We start from the raw sequence: 18662 nt of genomic DNA on the forward strand, positions 1-18662 counted from the left end.
TTTAGATTTTGTTATAGCATGAAACTAAATCGCGTGCAGAAATTTTATTTATTGTTTGTGCTTTATAAAAGGTTTCTTGTTTCTTTCATTTTTACAAAAGTGAATGCTTTTAACATACGCAGCGAGCAATACGTTTTACATTAATGAATAACATTTAAAAAAAATTGTGTTTGTTTTTTTGCAATAACAACAGGCCATTACAACAAATAGAAATACAAAACCGATAGAATGAAAGTACAAGGAATATAAATATTACTTTTTTTGCCACAAGAGAAGTGTAACAATGTTAAAATAAATATGATAATAAAGGAAAATAAAGACAAAGAGAGAGAGAAAAAGAAAAAAATAATAAATGAGGGCACATGACAAAAATAAAACAAATTAATGCAGAATATTAAATAAAGCACATATTTTAAAAGGTATGTTTCAATTGCTTTCTTGTTGTGAACGTCTGTGATAGTTTTTAAATACAGTTCCAATTCTCATTTAAAAAAATTGGCTTACATTGAGTATATTTGCATTTGTGTATGAAAAACTTTCCATTAAATAAAATGAGGTTTATGCAAAAAGTTGAATTTAAGGAATTGTTTTTCTTTAATATAAACCCCCAAAACATCATGTCTAGCATGAAGAAAAATCAATACAAACCTTTTGGACAATTTGAGAATTCACATCAGACCAGAAAGATTTAACAAAGGGACATTTTCCAAAACAAGCAACAGATTCAGAAGAAGTCTCAGAAAGAGCGAGACACGTTAATGTCATTTTTGAATTTTTGTAAAAATGGTTTAACTGGATAAAATCTGAATAATTTGAAAAAATATTTCTTTAATTTTATTTGTTAAAAAAATCTAGGGAGTGACCAAACATATATGACCATTTAATATCATCAAAGAGGTTGTTCTGATAAGAAATTACTTTTAAATTGTTTATGTTCTTTTTATTTCTCCAGAATTTAAGAGACACAAGTTTTAATTCATGAATATATTGTTGTGGGCTCTTTTTCCATTTTTATATCTCAATTAAAACTTTTGAATTCAGGATTGCTTTGAATGATTTCCTGGTCCAATGTCTACTATTTTTATTTTTTATTTCCTTACTCTTTGTATTTTATGATTATATTGTAAGGTGTCCTTTTTGAAAGGTACCTATAAATAAAATGTATTATTATTATTATTATTATTATTAATGATATTATCTCTATTATTACTATTGCATTTGTAAAAGTTCAGATTAACGTTATGCATATATGATTTATAATTGTTACTCATGGTTAATTCAGTTTTTAATGAAACCTATTTGATTGTATGACTTCACATACTTTTTAAAAAGCTTATTCTGCTCATCAAGGCTGCATTTATTTGATCAATAATACACAGTTTAACAGTTTAAAAATGTTATTCCTTAAATTTTATTGTTATCCTTTTTAGTTTAGTAAGTTAAATGAACCCAAGAAACATTTCTTTTAAACCTAGCTAAAATATAATAAGGTATGGAAATGATTTGTTACATAATATATATTTGTATTACAAATAATACATGTTATTTAAGATTCATTTGCGCTTTCTGTTTGTTTATGATTTTAAATGATGTCTGCTTTGACACTCTTGTTGTTAAAGACTTCACCATAGTTAATTTATGAAAAAAGATGTATTGTGTTTCCCAGTGATGGGTTGCAGCTGAAAGGGCATGCACTGTGTAAAACATATGCTGGATAAGTTGGCAGTTCATTCCACTGTGGCGACCCCGGATTAATAAAGGGTCTAAGCTGAAAAGAAAATGAATGAATGAATGTAAAGATGTATTGTATGGGTTGGTTTGTAAATTATAATACAAGCTGTTAATGAAGTGCCAGTATGTTTTCTGTTATTTTATTATTTCTGTTATACATGATATTGTTTCAAAGCACAAAAATGTCAATAAATTCATTTTGTTAAACTACAGATTTTCATAAAGTTGACAGAAATTCATTCTTTCATTTTCCTTCGCCTTAGTCCCTTTAATCATCAGGGGTCGACACAGTGGAATGAACCGCCAACTTATCCAGCATTTGTTTTACATAGTGGATGCCCTTCCAGACGCAACCCAACACTGGGAAACATATACCTCCTCACATTTACACACTCATACACTACAGCCAATTTAGTTTATTCAATTCACCTTTAGCGCATGTCGTCAGACTGTGGGGGAAACCCACACGAACACGGGGAGAACATGCAAAGTTTACAAAGAAACCATTGTTAACCACTAAGCCACCATGCCGCCCCTTGACAGAGATTAAATTTATAATGCATCATAAATAAAGTTAAAGTAGCAAAAAAAAAAAAGGACAGGCAGTTATGTTTTCCTGTAGGGTAACAAAATGGAGTTTCATGGTTAGTTAAAGTGTAAGTAGACTTCAAGTAAACTTAAATTATAAATCTAAAAAAAAATCTATACCCTGATCTCTAGAAATGTTTGATCATTTTGATCAAGTCCCTTGAACCTGAACTTTGATATATCAAGGAAATCCATCACAATGATTTTACAGTTGAAGTATGATTAACTATTTATTAAACACTCTGAACTAGCCCCCATCTTGTTTATTTTTCTCCAATTTTTGTTTCTAGTTTTAATAATTCATTTCTGATAACTGATTTATTTTATCTTTGCCATGATGTCAGTACACAATATTTTACAAGATATTTTTAGGACACTATAGATTTTAAAGTGACATTAAAAGGCTTAGCTTTGTTAATTAGGTTAACTAGGCAGGTTAGGGTAATTAGGCAAGTTATTGTATAATCCTGGTTTGTTCTGTAGACTACCAAAAAAATATATAGCTTAAAGGGGCTAATAATTTCGACCTTAAAATGGATTTTAAAAAATTAAAAAGTTTTTTTTTTTCTAGCCAAAATACAAATAAGACTTTCTCCAGAAGAAAAAAAAACATTATCAGACATACTGTAAAAATGTCCTTGCTCTATTAAACATAATTTGGGAAATATTTAAAAAAATTAAAAAATTCAAAGGGGGCTAATAATTCTTAACTGTATGTAAGTAGAAGAATTAACCTGGGCAATCCAGCATTGTGTGTGTGTACATGTTTTTGTGACATATCAGGACACAAATCTGTATAATGACATGGGTATGACACAGGTTTTACAAAAAGGAGGTGAAATATGAGGACATTGGTGATGTTCTCATTTCTCAAAATGCGTTTAAATCACACAGGATGAGTTTAATCAGAGAGTAAAGCTGCACACAGTCTCCTGTGATGATTGGGTTTAGGGGTGGAGTGGGGTGAGGGCAATATAATATACGGTTTGGACCTTATAAAATGAATGGAAACCTATGTAATGTCCCCACTTTTCACAAAAACAAACATGTTTGTGTGTGTGTGTGTGTGTGTGTGTGTGTGTGTGTGTGTGTGTGTGTGTGTGTGTGTGTGTGTGTGTGTGTGTGTGTGTGTGTCTGCGTGTGTGTGTGTGTGTGTGTGTGTGTGTGTGTGTGTGTGTGTGTGTGTGTGTGTGTGTGTGTGTGTGTGTGTGTGTGTGTGTGACTTTGCATGCTGGATGGCCAGGGAGAGTGAGGGTTTAAATGTGAAAGAGGACACGCACACCTGGAAGCAGAAGGACAGGGTGAGATGAAGCAGAGCTCTGCACCTCCATATCATCTCTTTACAAGAATGTAAACTTTTTTTTTTCAGGAAGGCGGGAGATCAGGCTGTAGTTTGTCAGCCCCGTCTTACAACTTTCTCTCCTGTCAGCCCGTAACCCCTCACCCTTTGATCTTCTGCTTGTGCACACTTGCCTTTAAAAACACAGCCAGTCTTGTGCAGTCAAGACCTCTGCAAATGTGTAGCACTTCACTTCACACTGTGGAGATTCAGTTAATTGTGGCTTGGTTATCAAAATATCCATCTTACTTTGATAAAATTATAAAGTTGTCAACATGCTAAAACAAAATGTTTTGAAAGGATAGCTCACCGAAATATAAAACAATCTGCAATCATTTACTCATTCCTTGTTTCAAACCTGTTAGATTTTTCTTCAAAAATAAAAAAAAAATAAATAAAAAATAAGAGCGCCGACATATGGTGCAGTAGCTCGTCAGGGTGTCCTGAGTTTGAATCCCAGCTTGAGGACATATCCCTACCCCCCTCTATCTCGGTTGTTGCTAGAGCGGATGCGTTTGCGGCCGGAAGTTAACGCAAATTATTTCTATTATTTATTAAATTTCTCATTTGTTGTATTTTATTAATGTCTACCCTCACCCCAACCCTAAACCCAACCCTCACAGTAATGTAAAAACTGTACTTGTACCGAGTATTAGTTATGTTATCTATTAAATTACCCCCAAAAAAATGTATTTTTTAACGCCTACCCCCACCCCAACCCTAAACCCAACCTTCACAGTACTGTAAAAATATTATTTATTGTTATACAGTGTCAAAAAAAATGCTGCTTTATTAATGTGCATATCGCACTTCCGGCCGGCCGCATATCCGATCTAGACTTTACCCTCTATCTCCAACATCGCTTCCTGTCTCAATACTGTCCTATCTACTTTAGGCTAAAATCCCAAAATAAATCTTAAAAAAATAAAAAATTCAAAAGGAAGAAAAAAATCATAAAATTTTAATTTTGAGTGATTAAAAGGTGAGGATTTTTAATGCATTTGCTAACATAAAAAAATTGTTATATTAAAGTATTTATACATTCATTCATTCATTTTCTTGTTGGCTTAGTCCCTTTATTAATCTGGGGTCACCACAGCAGAATGAACCGCCAACTTATACAGCAAGTTTTTACACAGCGTATGCCCTTCCAGCCGCAACCCATCTCTGGGAAACATCCACACACACACACTCATACACTACGGACAATTTAGCCTACCCAATTCACCTGCACTGCATGTCTTTGGACTATGGGGGAAACCAGAGCACCTGAAGGAAAACCATGCAAACGCAGGGAGAACATGCAAACTCCACACAGAAACGCCAATTGAGCTGAGGATCGAACCAGCGACCTTCTTGCTGTGAGGCGACAGCATTACCTAGTGCGCCACTGTGTCGCCTAAAGTATTTATTAATCGTTAAAAAAATACTTACTAAAATACAATACAACTGTTGTTCATTAGTTTAAGTACATTTATTAATGTGAGCAGTTTAATACAAATATTTTAATTGCTAGATCATGTTAAACAACAAAGATAAACTAAAGCTATACAAATGGAATGATTTCATTAAACATTGGTACTCATTTAGTAGTGATCTCCTTATCACAGTGCCAGTATAAGGAAAATAAATCTTTCATTAGAAATGTTTTAAGCTATGATTTTTATTTTTTTCTCCATAGGATAGAAAGATTTTGCTGTTGATGATCTTTGGTGCTTGTTTACATATTCTAGTCTTATATTTTTATATTACTTTAAAGGCGGTTTGGGAAGTAGGATATTATTGATTGGGCAGTCTTGGTATCTATCCCTTACAAAAAATATTTTATTATTCAAGTTTGCTATTTGTATGCTTCTTTTAAGCTAAAATAATCAAGTCTAAACTAATAAAACATATAAAGACATAAATAAATAGGTACAAAAATGGTTCAAAAATGATTCCTTGGATTTAAATTTTTTTACGTAAATTGGTTGTAAACAATTTAGGCCTATTTGGGCTGAGTTTAACAAACAAATCAAGTTGAACATTTCTAAATTATTATTTTTTGTTTAAATTCAACACATGCAGAAATATTTTCAGTATACATCAAGTGCAAAATGTTAGTTGTAAACTAAGTATGATGTAAAGTTCACTTTAAAAATTACAAGTGTACTTTCAATATAGAAATGACAAAATCTGAATTTACTGGCCCACCAAGAAAAAAGTTCACACATTTAATGCATTTTTTAGCACATTCCATTCTTTAATTTTCTTGTCAGCTTAGTCCCTTTATTAATCTGGGGTCGCCACAGCAGAATGAACCGCCAACTTATCCAGCAAGTTTTTACGCAGCAGATGCCCTTCCAGCCGCAACCCATCTCTGGGAAACATCCACAAACACATTCACACACACACTCATACACTACGGACAATTTAGCCTACCCAATTCACCTGTACCGCATGTCTTTGGACTGTGGGGGAAACCGGAGCACCCGGAGGAAACCCACGCGAAGGCAGGGAGAACATGCAAACTCCTCACAGAAACGCCAACTGAGCCGAGGTTCGAACCAGTGAGGCGTCAGCACTACCTACTGCGCCACTGCCTCGCCCCTAGCACATTCCATAATTTCTACCAAATGGTTGATATGTTGGTTTATAGTAAAAGTAGCGGAATTAATACACATGCTATGAAAAATCTGAAAATATGAAGTGTAAGACCAATTTATTTAAAACATAATCAAAATAAAACATTTTTGAAAACTAAATCATCTTTATTTTTAAAGTATGTCATAAAATATTTCATACTCTCATTCATTCAATCATTCTTTTTTATTTCGGCTTAGTCCCTTTATTAATCTGTGGTCGCCACAGTGGAATGAACCGCCAACTTATCCAGCATATGTTTTACGCAGCAGAGGCCCTTCCAGCTGCAACTCATCTCTGGGAAATATCCATACACACTCATTCACAATCATACACTATGGACAATTTAGCCTACCCAATTCACTTGTACTGCATGTCTTGGGACTGTGGTTGAAACCGGAGCACCTAAAGGAAACTCATGCGAAGGCAGGGAGAACATGCAAACTCCACACAGAAACGCCAACTGACCCAGCCAAGGCTTTAACTAGCGACCTTCTTGCTGTGAGGCGACAGCACTATCTACTGCGCCACTGCGTCGCCCTTCAGACTCTCATTTAACATGTTTTCTTGTTTGTTTTTACAATAAACCAAAATCAAGTGCGGTTGTGCAACAGGGTTATTTTATTTTATTTTTTAAAACCAGCAATGCTGTGTGTAAAGCATTATTAAAAACAGTCATTCTTTAAATGACTTTAACTGCCATTATTTAAAACAGTCAAAATATGGTCAACCGATTGGTAGAGCAGTCAGTTAAATGGTAAAGTATTCAAAGTGTACTTTCAGAAACAAAAACACGCTACAAGTTATATAAAAGTAGGTCTCAAACTCAATTCCTGGAGGACCGCAGCTCTGCACAGCTTTGCTCCAACCCTAATCAAAACAGTTGATCCAGCTAATCAAGGTGTTCAAGACTAGTCTGATTTGGGTTGAAACAAAAATGTGCAGAGGTGCGGCCCTCCAGGAATTGAGTTAGACCTATGCGTGTTTCTTCCTGAAACTCTAGCGGCATCGTGTGTTCCACATGCAGTACAGCAGGTGTTTGTGTTTTTCGGACAACTTTGGGCGCGGTCTGCTTCAACAAAACAAACACTGATTGGACAGCAGCTGTTTCGCTGAAGAGCCATGATTCGACAGAGTGAGTTGTCCATTCCCACTGAAACACTCATAACAGATCACAATTGGTGGAATTCAAGATCCCGCCCAATTGCGGATTTAGTATTGGCCGAAAGGTGCGTGTGGGGGTGGGCAGAATCTTCCAGAATTTAGTGGCGTGGTCTTTGACGGAAGAGCTTTTCACGAGAAGCAGAACAATCAGAAAAATAGACGTTTTAGAGATTTGTATTTTAAATACAGCCTTTGAAATAACTTATCGCGCGTAACCGATGAGATCTGAACGCGCAGACAGTTGACTGAAGCAGTGGATGAAGTGAAAGTCTTGTCACGTGAGTGCATGTAAATACTGGTTAGCTATAGCAACCAGCAAGATATCAGATATTAAACATTCAGCGGAAGTCATGAATAAATGAGTCCGTCCGGATATCTGTGCTTTACTGCGTAAATGCCAAACACGTCATTTGGTTTTCAGCTTGACCAAGCAGCAGCAGAAGATGGACGGGAGTGTGACAATCATCACGAATCCCACCGTGTCCGTGCGGGTGACCAGCACCGTCAGCTCCTTCGAGGTGAACCGGAGATTCAACCGGGGAATAACGATCGCAGAGTTTAAGGTGCGGCCGTGTGATCGTGCTTGTGTGTGATACAGTAGGCTAACGGTAGTGGGTGAAGTACTGTGAAACTTTGCTGTCTCCATATGTCCAGTGTCATTTCAGATACACATCATGTTTTTGTTTTCTTGTTTATTAGAAGTATCCATGTTATATTATTTTAGATAAAATTGCTAAAACAAATTTCCTACCTTGTTTTACTCCGTCACATATGTAATGTACTGGTCACATGTAAACGCACTGTATGCTGTCCATTGTGGCAATATGGCAAAATAACAGCCATGAACATCACTCTTGCATGATCCTTATTATTCAGTACAAACGTCATTTGGACAATTGAGTGTATTTTATCTCAAACAAATTCTCATTTAAATAAATTAAATCTCAAAATAAAAACAAAACTTTAATTTTCTTCCTATCTCATTTTAATTCCAAATTTTCATAAAAAATATGAAAAATAAAAAAAATCTTGTTGGAAAAAAGTAAAAAAAAAAAGAAGGTATTTTTCTATATATTTTTTTGAACACTAATATTAGGTTACTTCCATCTAGAAAGATGCCAATATTCAATAGTTCAATATATAACGATAACGATTGTGCCTAATATTGTTGTCAGGGACACTTCAAAATACAGTGAATAACTGAAATCTTTTGGGACCTGTTTCCACTGAGTGGTACGGGTCGGTACAGGTCACCTTTATGAGGCTTGCATGTCCACTGCTAAAAGGGAACTAATCGTACCCTTTTGGTGGCCGTGGTGTACGACAAAGAGTTTCAGTCAACGTCATTCTCGCTCGAGAAAATGTCAAAGTAAAGCTGTACGGGTCATTCATATATCATATAAGAAGCACTTCTCACAAAACAGATGCATTATACACATAAGTACTTGTGTATAAATGTTCATCAGTTACCTTTCTATGTGCATGAATTAATTATAACTGCAGATCAATGATAGTGCGGTATAGCCTACTGTAACATCTGCGATTATGTAAAATAAATGTATAAATGCAACATATATGAACGCATACAGACCCTTACACTCTTCGATATAATACCAGTTACAGAAAAACTACACGAAGGATACATTTAGTTCTTATTTGGGTTCAAAAACAACACAACATATAGTACAGTCAGTGCAAATCACACATCTGTATGTTTAATCGTCTGCAGCACATGTAACCTCTTGTTAGAAAGTACTTCCCTCATTCCAAGTTCATAATAGTCCAAATGGTGATGATAATAGTTAAACATGGCAATTTGTTCATGTTTGCTGAAAAAAAATCTTTTTCTCCTTAATTTTTCTGGTTTGTTTTTCCGCGCATCAGTCTCACGTTTGGTCGTTTCTGAAAGGATCTGGGGCCTGTTTCAGTAAGGAGGTTCAACCAACTCTGAGTTTAAACTTGAACTCTTAGTTGATTTACCGAGAGATTAAAAACTCTGAGTTTTCGGTTTCAGAACAGCAGATCTGAGTTAGGTTAATTAACTTTGAGTAGACCAACTCAGAGTTAAGATCGCGCACCGTGAATATAAAAAGGCATTATCAATAGAGTGCAGATATTATGAGTGAGTATGGCAACATCTTAAAAGAGAGATTAACTTGATGTGCTCATGCAAAGTTTTAGCAAATATGACCATGTATTTTGAAAAGCAACACCACTGGGTCAGTGAAACAGAGACAGTTAGCATGGGAAAACAGCTGCTCAAGTTAATGCGTAATTTTACATTTAAAGTATTTAAATATTTAAGTTTAATAAATAAGTAATGTTATGTGTGACGTTTATAAAATCTTTACACAAGTTTTATACATGTTGATCAGTATTAATAGATTTAAAAGTGCACTTGTGTGTCTGCCTTTTTTATTGATCAAGTGATAGATGTTGATATGACATTTAGAAGGTAAGCAGAACTAAAAACATTAGTATTTAGAAAGAATAATAATCCCCTTAATCTAGGCTACTTGTCCCTGCTGAAGGTCCGTGAATTTTAGCTTTATTTATTAAAAAAGGACAAGCCATTCTCGTACGTGACTTTGTTCTTTGTGTGACTGTAATGTAGGCAATAGCTATGTTTCCATCCAATAATATTAATTAAATTTATGTGCAAAACTGGAATATCGCATAAGATATGTGCGAATAAAGCAGCGTTTCCATCCAACGAGTCAAAGAGAACAAAATCGTCACTTCCTGATAAAACGGACACCAAATATCAACAGTAAAACCAGAATTTACTGCGGTATAAGAAGCTGCAGCAGCGTCAATCTTTTCTATATTTAATAAATGTACTTGCGCCTCAGAAGACGACGCTGACACACAATGAACACGTGGGGCGTTTAAAGCCATGAGATGCGGAGAACAGACGCTCTTGACACGCTCCAGACGCTCTGGAGGTCTTTAATAATATAATACCATTAATACTCAAACTGTTAAGGATTTATAGAATGAATGAGCAAAACAACATTTAAGATGTATTATAGTGTGCTCAGCCTGCTAGTTTGTCCATTCACACACATTTTCATCATCAAATAACAGACCTTTTTAATACACATACTGTAATTTGTTCAATAAAAGTGTTTTCATCGTAGTTTATGCACATCTTTTCTATCGAATAAAAGTTTATCCTACTCAGCTATGCACGTTTTTAATGTGTATTTTCCAAAGTTATGTGCATCATGACGTTTCCATTAATCATTTTTATGGGCATCTCCAAAATGAGCATAAAAATCGGTGGGTGGAAACGTAAGGCTAAGGCGAGAAATTTAAGACGTTTCACAATGAAAACGTCAAAAGCTTTTATTAATCGTAATTTCTCACTTAATGGCTAATGGGATGTTTAAATCATAGTCGTAATCTGATAACAAGTTGCAATCATTTTATTAAATGAATTTGATACATAATGAAATTCAGTCGAATTTTTAAACTAATATTAACTATCAGTACTTCAATAAATCAGTTTTTTTTTTCTCACAGTTGATTTTGTTTCTTTAAGCAATTTTTACTAATATGACTTTACGCAAATGAGGACGTTGCTAAACCTTTTGATCACAAACATTTTGCCACCAAATGCAAAACTTTGCTATTGATTGTAAAGTTATTAGCATAACATTATTGTAATTGAATCAAACATTTTTGTTTGGGTGAACATAAACATTTTGTAAACAAACAAAAATTCCACAGGAACATAAAAGTTTAGCAAGAGAACATTTTTTTTGGTTTCAAACCATCCCAAGCTATATTAATATTAAGAAAATGAATTTCGTTCTGAGAGTGAATTACATCCACAAATTGCTTGAGTCATTTTGAAATCACATTGATGTTTTAGTTTGGTCAATGAACCTAACTTGTATATTTGTTTTTCAGAGTAAACTGGAGTTGATTGTAGGCACTCCAGCTAGTTGTATGGACCTAGATCTGTTCAGCTCCTCAGACAAGTTCCTTCAGAAACTAGATAACAATGAAGCTCTGCTGGGCTCCTATCATGTGGATGATGACTGCAGAATACATGTGGGTATTTACTCTTTTTGACACCTCGTCTACAAAGTGAACAACATGACACATTTAGAACATGTGAAAGGATGCGATTTCGTCCTAAATTTCCACAGTGTGTCACATTCCTGGGTTGTTATATGTTGGTGTCCCTGGAATATCTTTTCACTCTGGAAATTTAGTCAAAACCTTATTCCTATCCCTAAACCTGGACCATCCACTTGTTAAGTCGTGACGTATAGACTACTGTTTCCGGGTCCAAGCTGCTACTCATTTGTCCTGAGATAATACTCGAATGTGACCACTTTTTAGTTATATCACACATTAAATAGATTTTTATATAAAATCATGGTGTACACGACAGTCTCTGGACTTGCTGCATTACAGACACCAATATTTTAACAATTTATAAAAAAATTACTCACTTTCTGGCCATCGGATATTAGGCATTGATATATATATATATTGCGATTATGATTTTCGAAAGTACTACATCGCTTTGTAAATGTTTATTATTACCATTTGTTGATTCTCCCCATGCAGTTTGATAGAGCACTTGGACCTGAAAGCTGCTACGCGGGACATCACACTTAATAAGCGGATGCTTTGTATTATGTTTTATCAACTAACAAAACAAACTAACTCCCACTTATGCAAGGTGTTTGTAGTGCAGAGTCAATGAGCGGGACAGTACATTTGACGTTGTTTTCTTTTCTGACTGCAGAAATCAGTCTTACTATTTAGTTATTTATTTTTTAAATAGTAGTATTAGTATTAAAGATTCAATATTCGTGGTCTGGATATTTAGAAAGTACTTTGATGGCATTAATAAAGACAAAATTTTTGTTCATGGAGTTTTTTTTATTTGCAGGTGACAGACCGTAGCGGTACACAGAGCGGAGAGTTCACAGATTTGTCAAAAGTGGAGAAATTTGAAATCTCAGATGAAGCCTATGAAAAACGGGCAGGTAAATAAAATGTCATATATCATTTTCCTCTGAAATGTGTCATTTAGAATAAAATGGATAGATAGGTCACCCAAAATTTAAAATTTACTTAGTATTTACTCTCCCTCAAGTGTTTACAAACCTTTGTGGGTTTTTTCTTTAGTTAAATGCAAAAGAAGATATTTTGAAGAAAGCTGAAAACCTGTAATCATCGACTTCCATAGTAAGAAAAACCAATACTATGGATGTCAGTGGTTACACAAGTTTGCAGCTTTCTTCAAAATATCTTTTTTTTCAAGAGAAGTAACTAACTCGAACAGGGTTCGAAAGAAGAGAAGGGTAATTAAATGATGACAGAATTTTCAGTTTGGGGGTAACTATCCATTTATTACAACTGCTGGAGAAGGGTAGGTGATTTGGTTGAAAACATTTTTGTTATGCTGGTTAAATGTGTGCATTCATCTCGATAGCACTCATTATGTTAAGTGCTCTAAATATATTTAATGTGTATATGTATTTTAATGTGTGTGCCTTGGGGAAAACACTTTGGTGGACACACTCTTAAGGCTGATTTATATTTCTGCGTCAAACGCAAGCGTATGCTACAGCGTTGACCCATAGCCCTACGCTGTGGTCGTCAGCATCGCTGACGTGCACCTCTCAAAAAATAACTACACGTCGCAACGACGCGTAGCACAAGCTCTGTGATTGGTCGGCTTGGTAGTGCTGACGAGTCTAGGCGGGATCGAGGGCCGCGTGAATGCCGCGAGCCTGATGCAGCGATTGTTTAGAAGCATGGCCATTTGGAAAGTGAGTTTTCAATGGTGTGTGCAGGATCTTTAGCTTTTAGAGACAGCTAGCATCTCTGAAATCACCTACTGTACCTTCTGCTGACCAACTTGCAGTAAAACAGCACCTGACATAAAAGTAAAACTCTATATTATGCATGCCAGGCTAGTAGTTGGTCATTTGATATTTTAACACCAGCATTTTTACAAAAATCTAAACTTACAATTTAAAACTGCCCCCAAAATGTGGCTGTCCTGTCCAGCTGTCCCATGACCATATCCATATCCAAGTTTTCTGTTTTTAGCTGTAAAATGCTATTATATGTAAATGTACCCAGAACGTTCAGTCAGTTGTTTATAAAGGGACCAGTTTTAAGCAGAATAAACACTAAAACATCTTTCGCCTAATGTTTTTTAATGTAAAAAAACTTTTGTCATTCATGATGTATTTAGAACATAAATTATCTAGTGTTTTACTGCTTTAGGACATGCACTGCTATGATACAATAACTAGAGCTGTGGTTAAAAAAAAGGCCTAATTTATTCTGCATCTTCGAAATGCATTGATAATCCATTTTGAGTCAATTCTGAGTTAGTTTTTTAACTGCAGATGGCGCTGTATGTAGTTCACGGATCTGCTTGCATCCAATTCCTTACATATACCACTTGACCTGAATCTGAAACAAGTATTAATAAAGCTAAGAAAGTTTTAAGCGAATTACAAGAGGGTTCATCTTGAGCCATTGACATTTAATCTCGTGACAAAAACAAACTGGTATGACTCCTTTTCTTGTGAGCATTTGTGTGCACAGTAAAAAACAAACTAGCCTTGAGCACCATCTGCTGTTAAAATCTAAGCGCAGAATCAATTTATGCGATGCATTTAAAAAATCTCAATCGATTTCTGGAATGGGGTGTCATGGTGGCGCAGTGGGTAGCGTGATCGCCTCAAAGCAAGAAGGTCACTGGTTCGAGTCTCAGCTGGGTCAGTTGGCATTTCTGTGTGGAGTTTGCATGTTCTCCCCATTTTCGCATGGGTTTCCTCTGGGTGCTCTGGTTTCCCCTACAGTCCGAAGACATGCGCTATAGGGGAATTTAGTAAGCTAAAATTGTCCATAGTGTAAGTGTGTGAATGAGAGTGTATGGATGTTACCCAGTGTTGGGTTGCTGGATAAGTTGCTGGTTAAATAAATGAATTTCTAGAATGATTTTTTATCATAGCTCAAGTTTTGTAGCTTAAATAAAAAATAATCATTTAAACAGTTACATCATACATACTGTAGTATCTTTATTGAATTCTCCAAAAGTTATGTTAAAAAAGCAAATATCTAACTTTTAAGTTTTCTCATTTGTCAGATTCAATTCGGAACTTCAAGAAGAATATGAAGTTAGGTCGATTTAATGAGGAAGAGAGGGCCAAGCAAGAAGAGGCTGTCGCTAAGAAAGAGGAAGAGGAGAAGGTGGCCGCTGGAGCTATCGCTGTTGGAAACCGCTGTAAAGTTCAAGTTCCTGGGCAGGCCACTAAGATTGGCACTGTTATGTATGTTGGTAAGTTTACCCTCATTTTCATATCACACCACTCAGATTAAGACTTTCATTGTTTCTGTTGTTTGCATGACCTGATTTAATCAAATCTGCTGCTACTTCTCACAGTGCAATTTAGTTTTAGGTCATGGTTTTTGTACAGTTCAGTGTATATGTTCAGTATGAAAGCACCGTCAAAATAACAAACTCTACAAGCAATATAAAATACAAATTCAAAACAATATAGGAATGATAATACTAAAATAAACAGTGTCTTTTTAGGTTTTTGATGTACCTAACAGCAGTGGTGTAAAGTACTTAAGTAAATGGACTTTGTTACTTTACTTAAGTATTTTTTGGCTACTTTGTACTTGTACTGAGTATTAAAAATATAAGCAACTTTTACTTCCTACTTGACTACATTTTGGATTGAGTATATGTACTCTTTACTCCACTACATTTGAACGGACGCTTCTTGTTACTCGTAACATTGTGATTGTGCGCGACAAGTCGGCATCTTTTTTTTAAGAATTTATCGTCAAATTTTAAACACATTGAGGTAAGAGTCTATTTAACGTTAATATAATAATTTAGTGAATTTAATACAGTTACTGATATGAAAAAACCACTGAGACATGACATGACTATGTTTTTGCTTAATTTCTTTGTGCAACGGGAAAAAATGTATCACTGAAATTATACGTTCTGCATCAGGTGCATTTAGCTGTGAGTTTGTGATGTATTTTTCATTGAATTTAAGTGTAGTTTACTAAGTTGAAAAATAACACTGCTCCTCTTTGTTTAATTTTAATACAGAGAAAACATCCTAATCAATTAAAAAAACTACTCAAAATAAAAGTACTGCCCCCCTTTGAGACTGAGAGGTGAATCACATGAAAGTCAGCTCTGAATTTTTCTTTTACTACATTTTACTACTTTTTTTTTATTGTTTGTGCCTTTTTATGAACATTTGAGTTTTAGACTTTTTGTTCTTTTTAAAAAAATCTATTTTGTTCTGCCATTTTGAAACATTGAGGTGTTCATATTTAATTTAATTTCTATATTAGGAAATAATACATTTCTTGGTGTTTCTGAGCCAACATATGAGTAAATGCTTAAGTTCTTTTAAAAATGGATACTTTAACACTTTTACTTTAACACTAAGGAATTGGTGACTTGTAACTTGTAATAGAGTAATTTTTACAGTAAGGTATCTGTACTTTTACTCAAGTATGGTTTTCAGGTACTCGTTACACCTCTGCCTAACAGTTACATAAGCTGAAAAATATAATCAAATGTAACACGATAGATAATCTAGACTGTTTAAATTAAATAAAGGTCAACCATTACTGAGCTATAGCTATCCAGTTAAGAGTAGGGGGATTTCATAAATTTTTGTTACGACAGGGAAGCTGTCATAAAATATCAGGCCTGTAGCCAGTCTGGTGAAAGGGGTGGTTCTTTTTTTTTTGTCAAAAAGTGGACCTTTTTGCGATTTATAGGCCTCATTTTAGGCTCTTATTTATTTATGAGATTTAATTACCGCATTTCAGTGACATTTTAAGCATTATTTAAGCTGAAATAGATTGTTGGATGATTGTAACCAAAGAAAGTACATTTAAAAATTCACGCGTAACAACAATAGCCAAAATTGTATTTAAATTTATTTTAATATCTGGTGCTTCACGTCTTTTCATTGGTCATTTTTTGTTCCAAGATTTAGAATGAAAATGCTTGTAAAATATTTGATCTATTTAAAAACAACACAGTAGTGAAAGATGACTTCACTTCATCAGATCGTATGTTTTCTTGCACAGCTGGTTGTTGGATTTATGAAAAATAATTGTGTGCAACTGGCCAAAACTGATTAGCTGAAGTCACACTGAAACGACAGCTGACAGGGGATTCCACTTGGTCTTATCCTTTTTCAATGGTTTTTTTTCACTATTTATTATGGCATCGCAGTCAAAATAGGACAAATGAGCTCATGTATGGGACAAATTCTAGACCTTTATCAGTGAGGGTTGGTCTTTCAAACCACCTGAACCCCCCCTAGCTACGGACCTGAATATGTTATATGATATGTATAGTCATGTTGATTGCAATATTTATTTATTTAAAATTCCTCTTTTTTGTCCCTATAGCTGAGTGCATTCATATTTTTTGCATTGCTTCTATTGTTTTCAGGTACGGCAGATTTCAAGCCAGGCTACTGGGTAGGTGTGAAGTACGATGAGCCACTCGGGAAGCATGATGGCAGGTCAGTGCAAGCACATGCTGTTTATGTTTATGAAAAGCGCCAGCATGTTTTGAAAAATGACTAATGGGACTGTTACATGAACCTTACTCGAACCTTGTAGTCTAACTGATTCTTTATGTTTGTCTTGATTTAGTGTGAATGGGAAACGTTACTTTGAGTGCGAACCAAAATATGGTGCCTTCGTGAAGCCCCTCACAGTGACTGTAGGAGATTTCCCTGAAGAAGACTATGGTTTGGATGAGATGTGAGAATCAGAACCTGATGAACAGTCAGAAAGTTCTTCAAGAAGTCTGCAGTGAGACTTTGCTGAAGTAGAAGGGTTTTCTGTTGTCATTGCGGATCATTTTGTTTTTTTGCTGATCTTAAAGAGATCGGCAACAATTATACCTTAATTTCCTTCAGTCAAACTCAAGAAATGATCTTAAACAACATCTGTGCCCTGATGACTGGAAGTAACTGGTAAAGCAATTCTGAGAACATCAGTCAAGATCAGAGTATAGAACCTAGTTGAACTCACTTGCATGTTGATTATTGAATTCCAAAGTTCTGCAGCTGATTTGAGCCCAGGCTTAGTCATTTTACTTTAAACAAATCCAACAAAACAAAATGTTCTTCGCGTTTTTGCAATTCTGTACACAATGTATTGTATAGAGGTCTTATTTGTACTAATTATTTTTTTTTTGTTGCTTTCTTGTGCATCAACATGACTGTGTTTAGGGTCTCAGTCCCTTATCGTCCTCGGCACTTTAGCAATTAGCTCACTTATGAGTGCAGTAATGTAGAATCCTGTGGCCTCAGTTTTCTGTATTTTCATTGTAAATTACAAAACTCTAGCTTTTTACTTTGGCATGTAAAGATTTTGATGCATGTCAAATTCACTTTGAACAGAAAGGCCTCATGTTTTATGGAATTCTGTTCAGCAAAATTTGTTTTGAATAAATCCATGTGCCAACTTTGGACATCATGCAGACAGATGCACAATTTGTCTTTTTTTCCCCCTGGAACTGCCTTAATATGCAGCTCAGAACATGTTGATCTTGTTAAATACTAATGCAGAACAGCACTAAAATCTTCATGGTTCATGGGTAATAATAAACATTTGTTTATGGTCCAGAAGGGTATGATTGGTTTAGTTTGAATGCTGTAATTGTCTTATAGCAGTGCACTACTTTACCAAAACATAGAAGTAAAACGTTAGAGACAAGAGCAGGTATAAACATAGATTTTTTGTTTGTTTGAGATGTTTAGGGAAATGCAAGCAAATTTCATGAGTTGTATATATTTTGAAGCATAGTATTAAAAAACCTTAAATGAGATATTTGGTGGAAAAACTGACCAAAATTAGAGAACACTTTCAGATTCCTCTGTATTTGTGTTAATCTGACATCTGATGGAATTTCCTTGACAAAGAACCAACAGTCTAATTTTATTGATTTTGCAAGTTGGCCATCTGTTCTAGTATGACTGATGAAGACCAACAATATTACCCCTAATTTAAGTGAATGCAAATATTTATAAACAGCTCCTTCTGCAACATTATTCCATTCATGCGTTCATCATCCAGTCAGTCTGCAATTGGCAAAGAGCCAAATGCACAGCAAAATATGTAAGGCTGTTCATTGAAGCTGAAATAATGATATGGCAGACCGGAGTCCTGC

At 35.0% G+C, this 18662-nt stretch overlaps 1 protein-coding gene across 1 annotated transcript; it reads left to right on the forward strand.

Moving 5' to 3' along the window:
• The first annotated feature begins 7521 nt into the window (after positions 1 to 7521).
• Positions 7522 to 17972, forward strand: tbcb (tubulin folding cofactor B). Its single transcript, NM_212775.1, is given in 7 exon segments — positions 7522 to 7722; positions 7866 to 8007; positions 11360 to 11503; positions 12357 to 12453; positions 14577 to 14768; positions 16932 to 17004; positions 17138 to 17972. Coding segments are annotated over 6 exon segments (741 nt in total). The 5' UTR covers positions 7522 to 7722; positions 7866 to 7887; the 3' UTR covers positions 17253 to 17972.
• Positions 17973 to 18662: the final 690 nt, after the last annotated feature.

The sequence above is a fragment of the Danio rerio genome, chromosome 18 (assembly GCF_052040795.2).
Source record: "Danio rerio strain M-AB ecotype USA chromosome 18, GRCz13ab, whole genome shotgun sequence".
In the NCBI taxonomy this organism is placed as follows: Eukaryota; Metazoa; Chordata; class Actinopteri; order Cypriniformes; family Danionidae; genus Danio; species Danio rerio.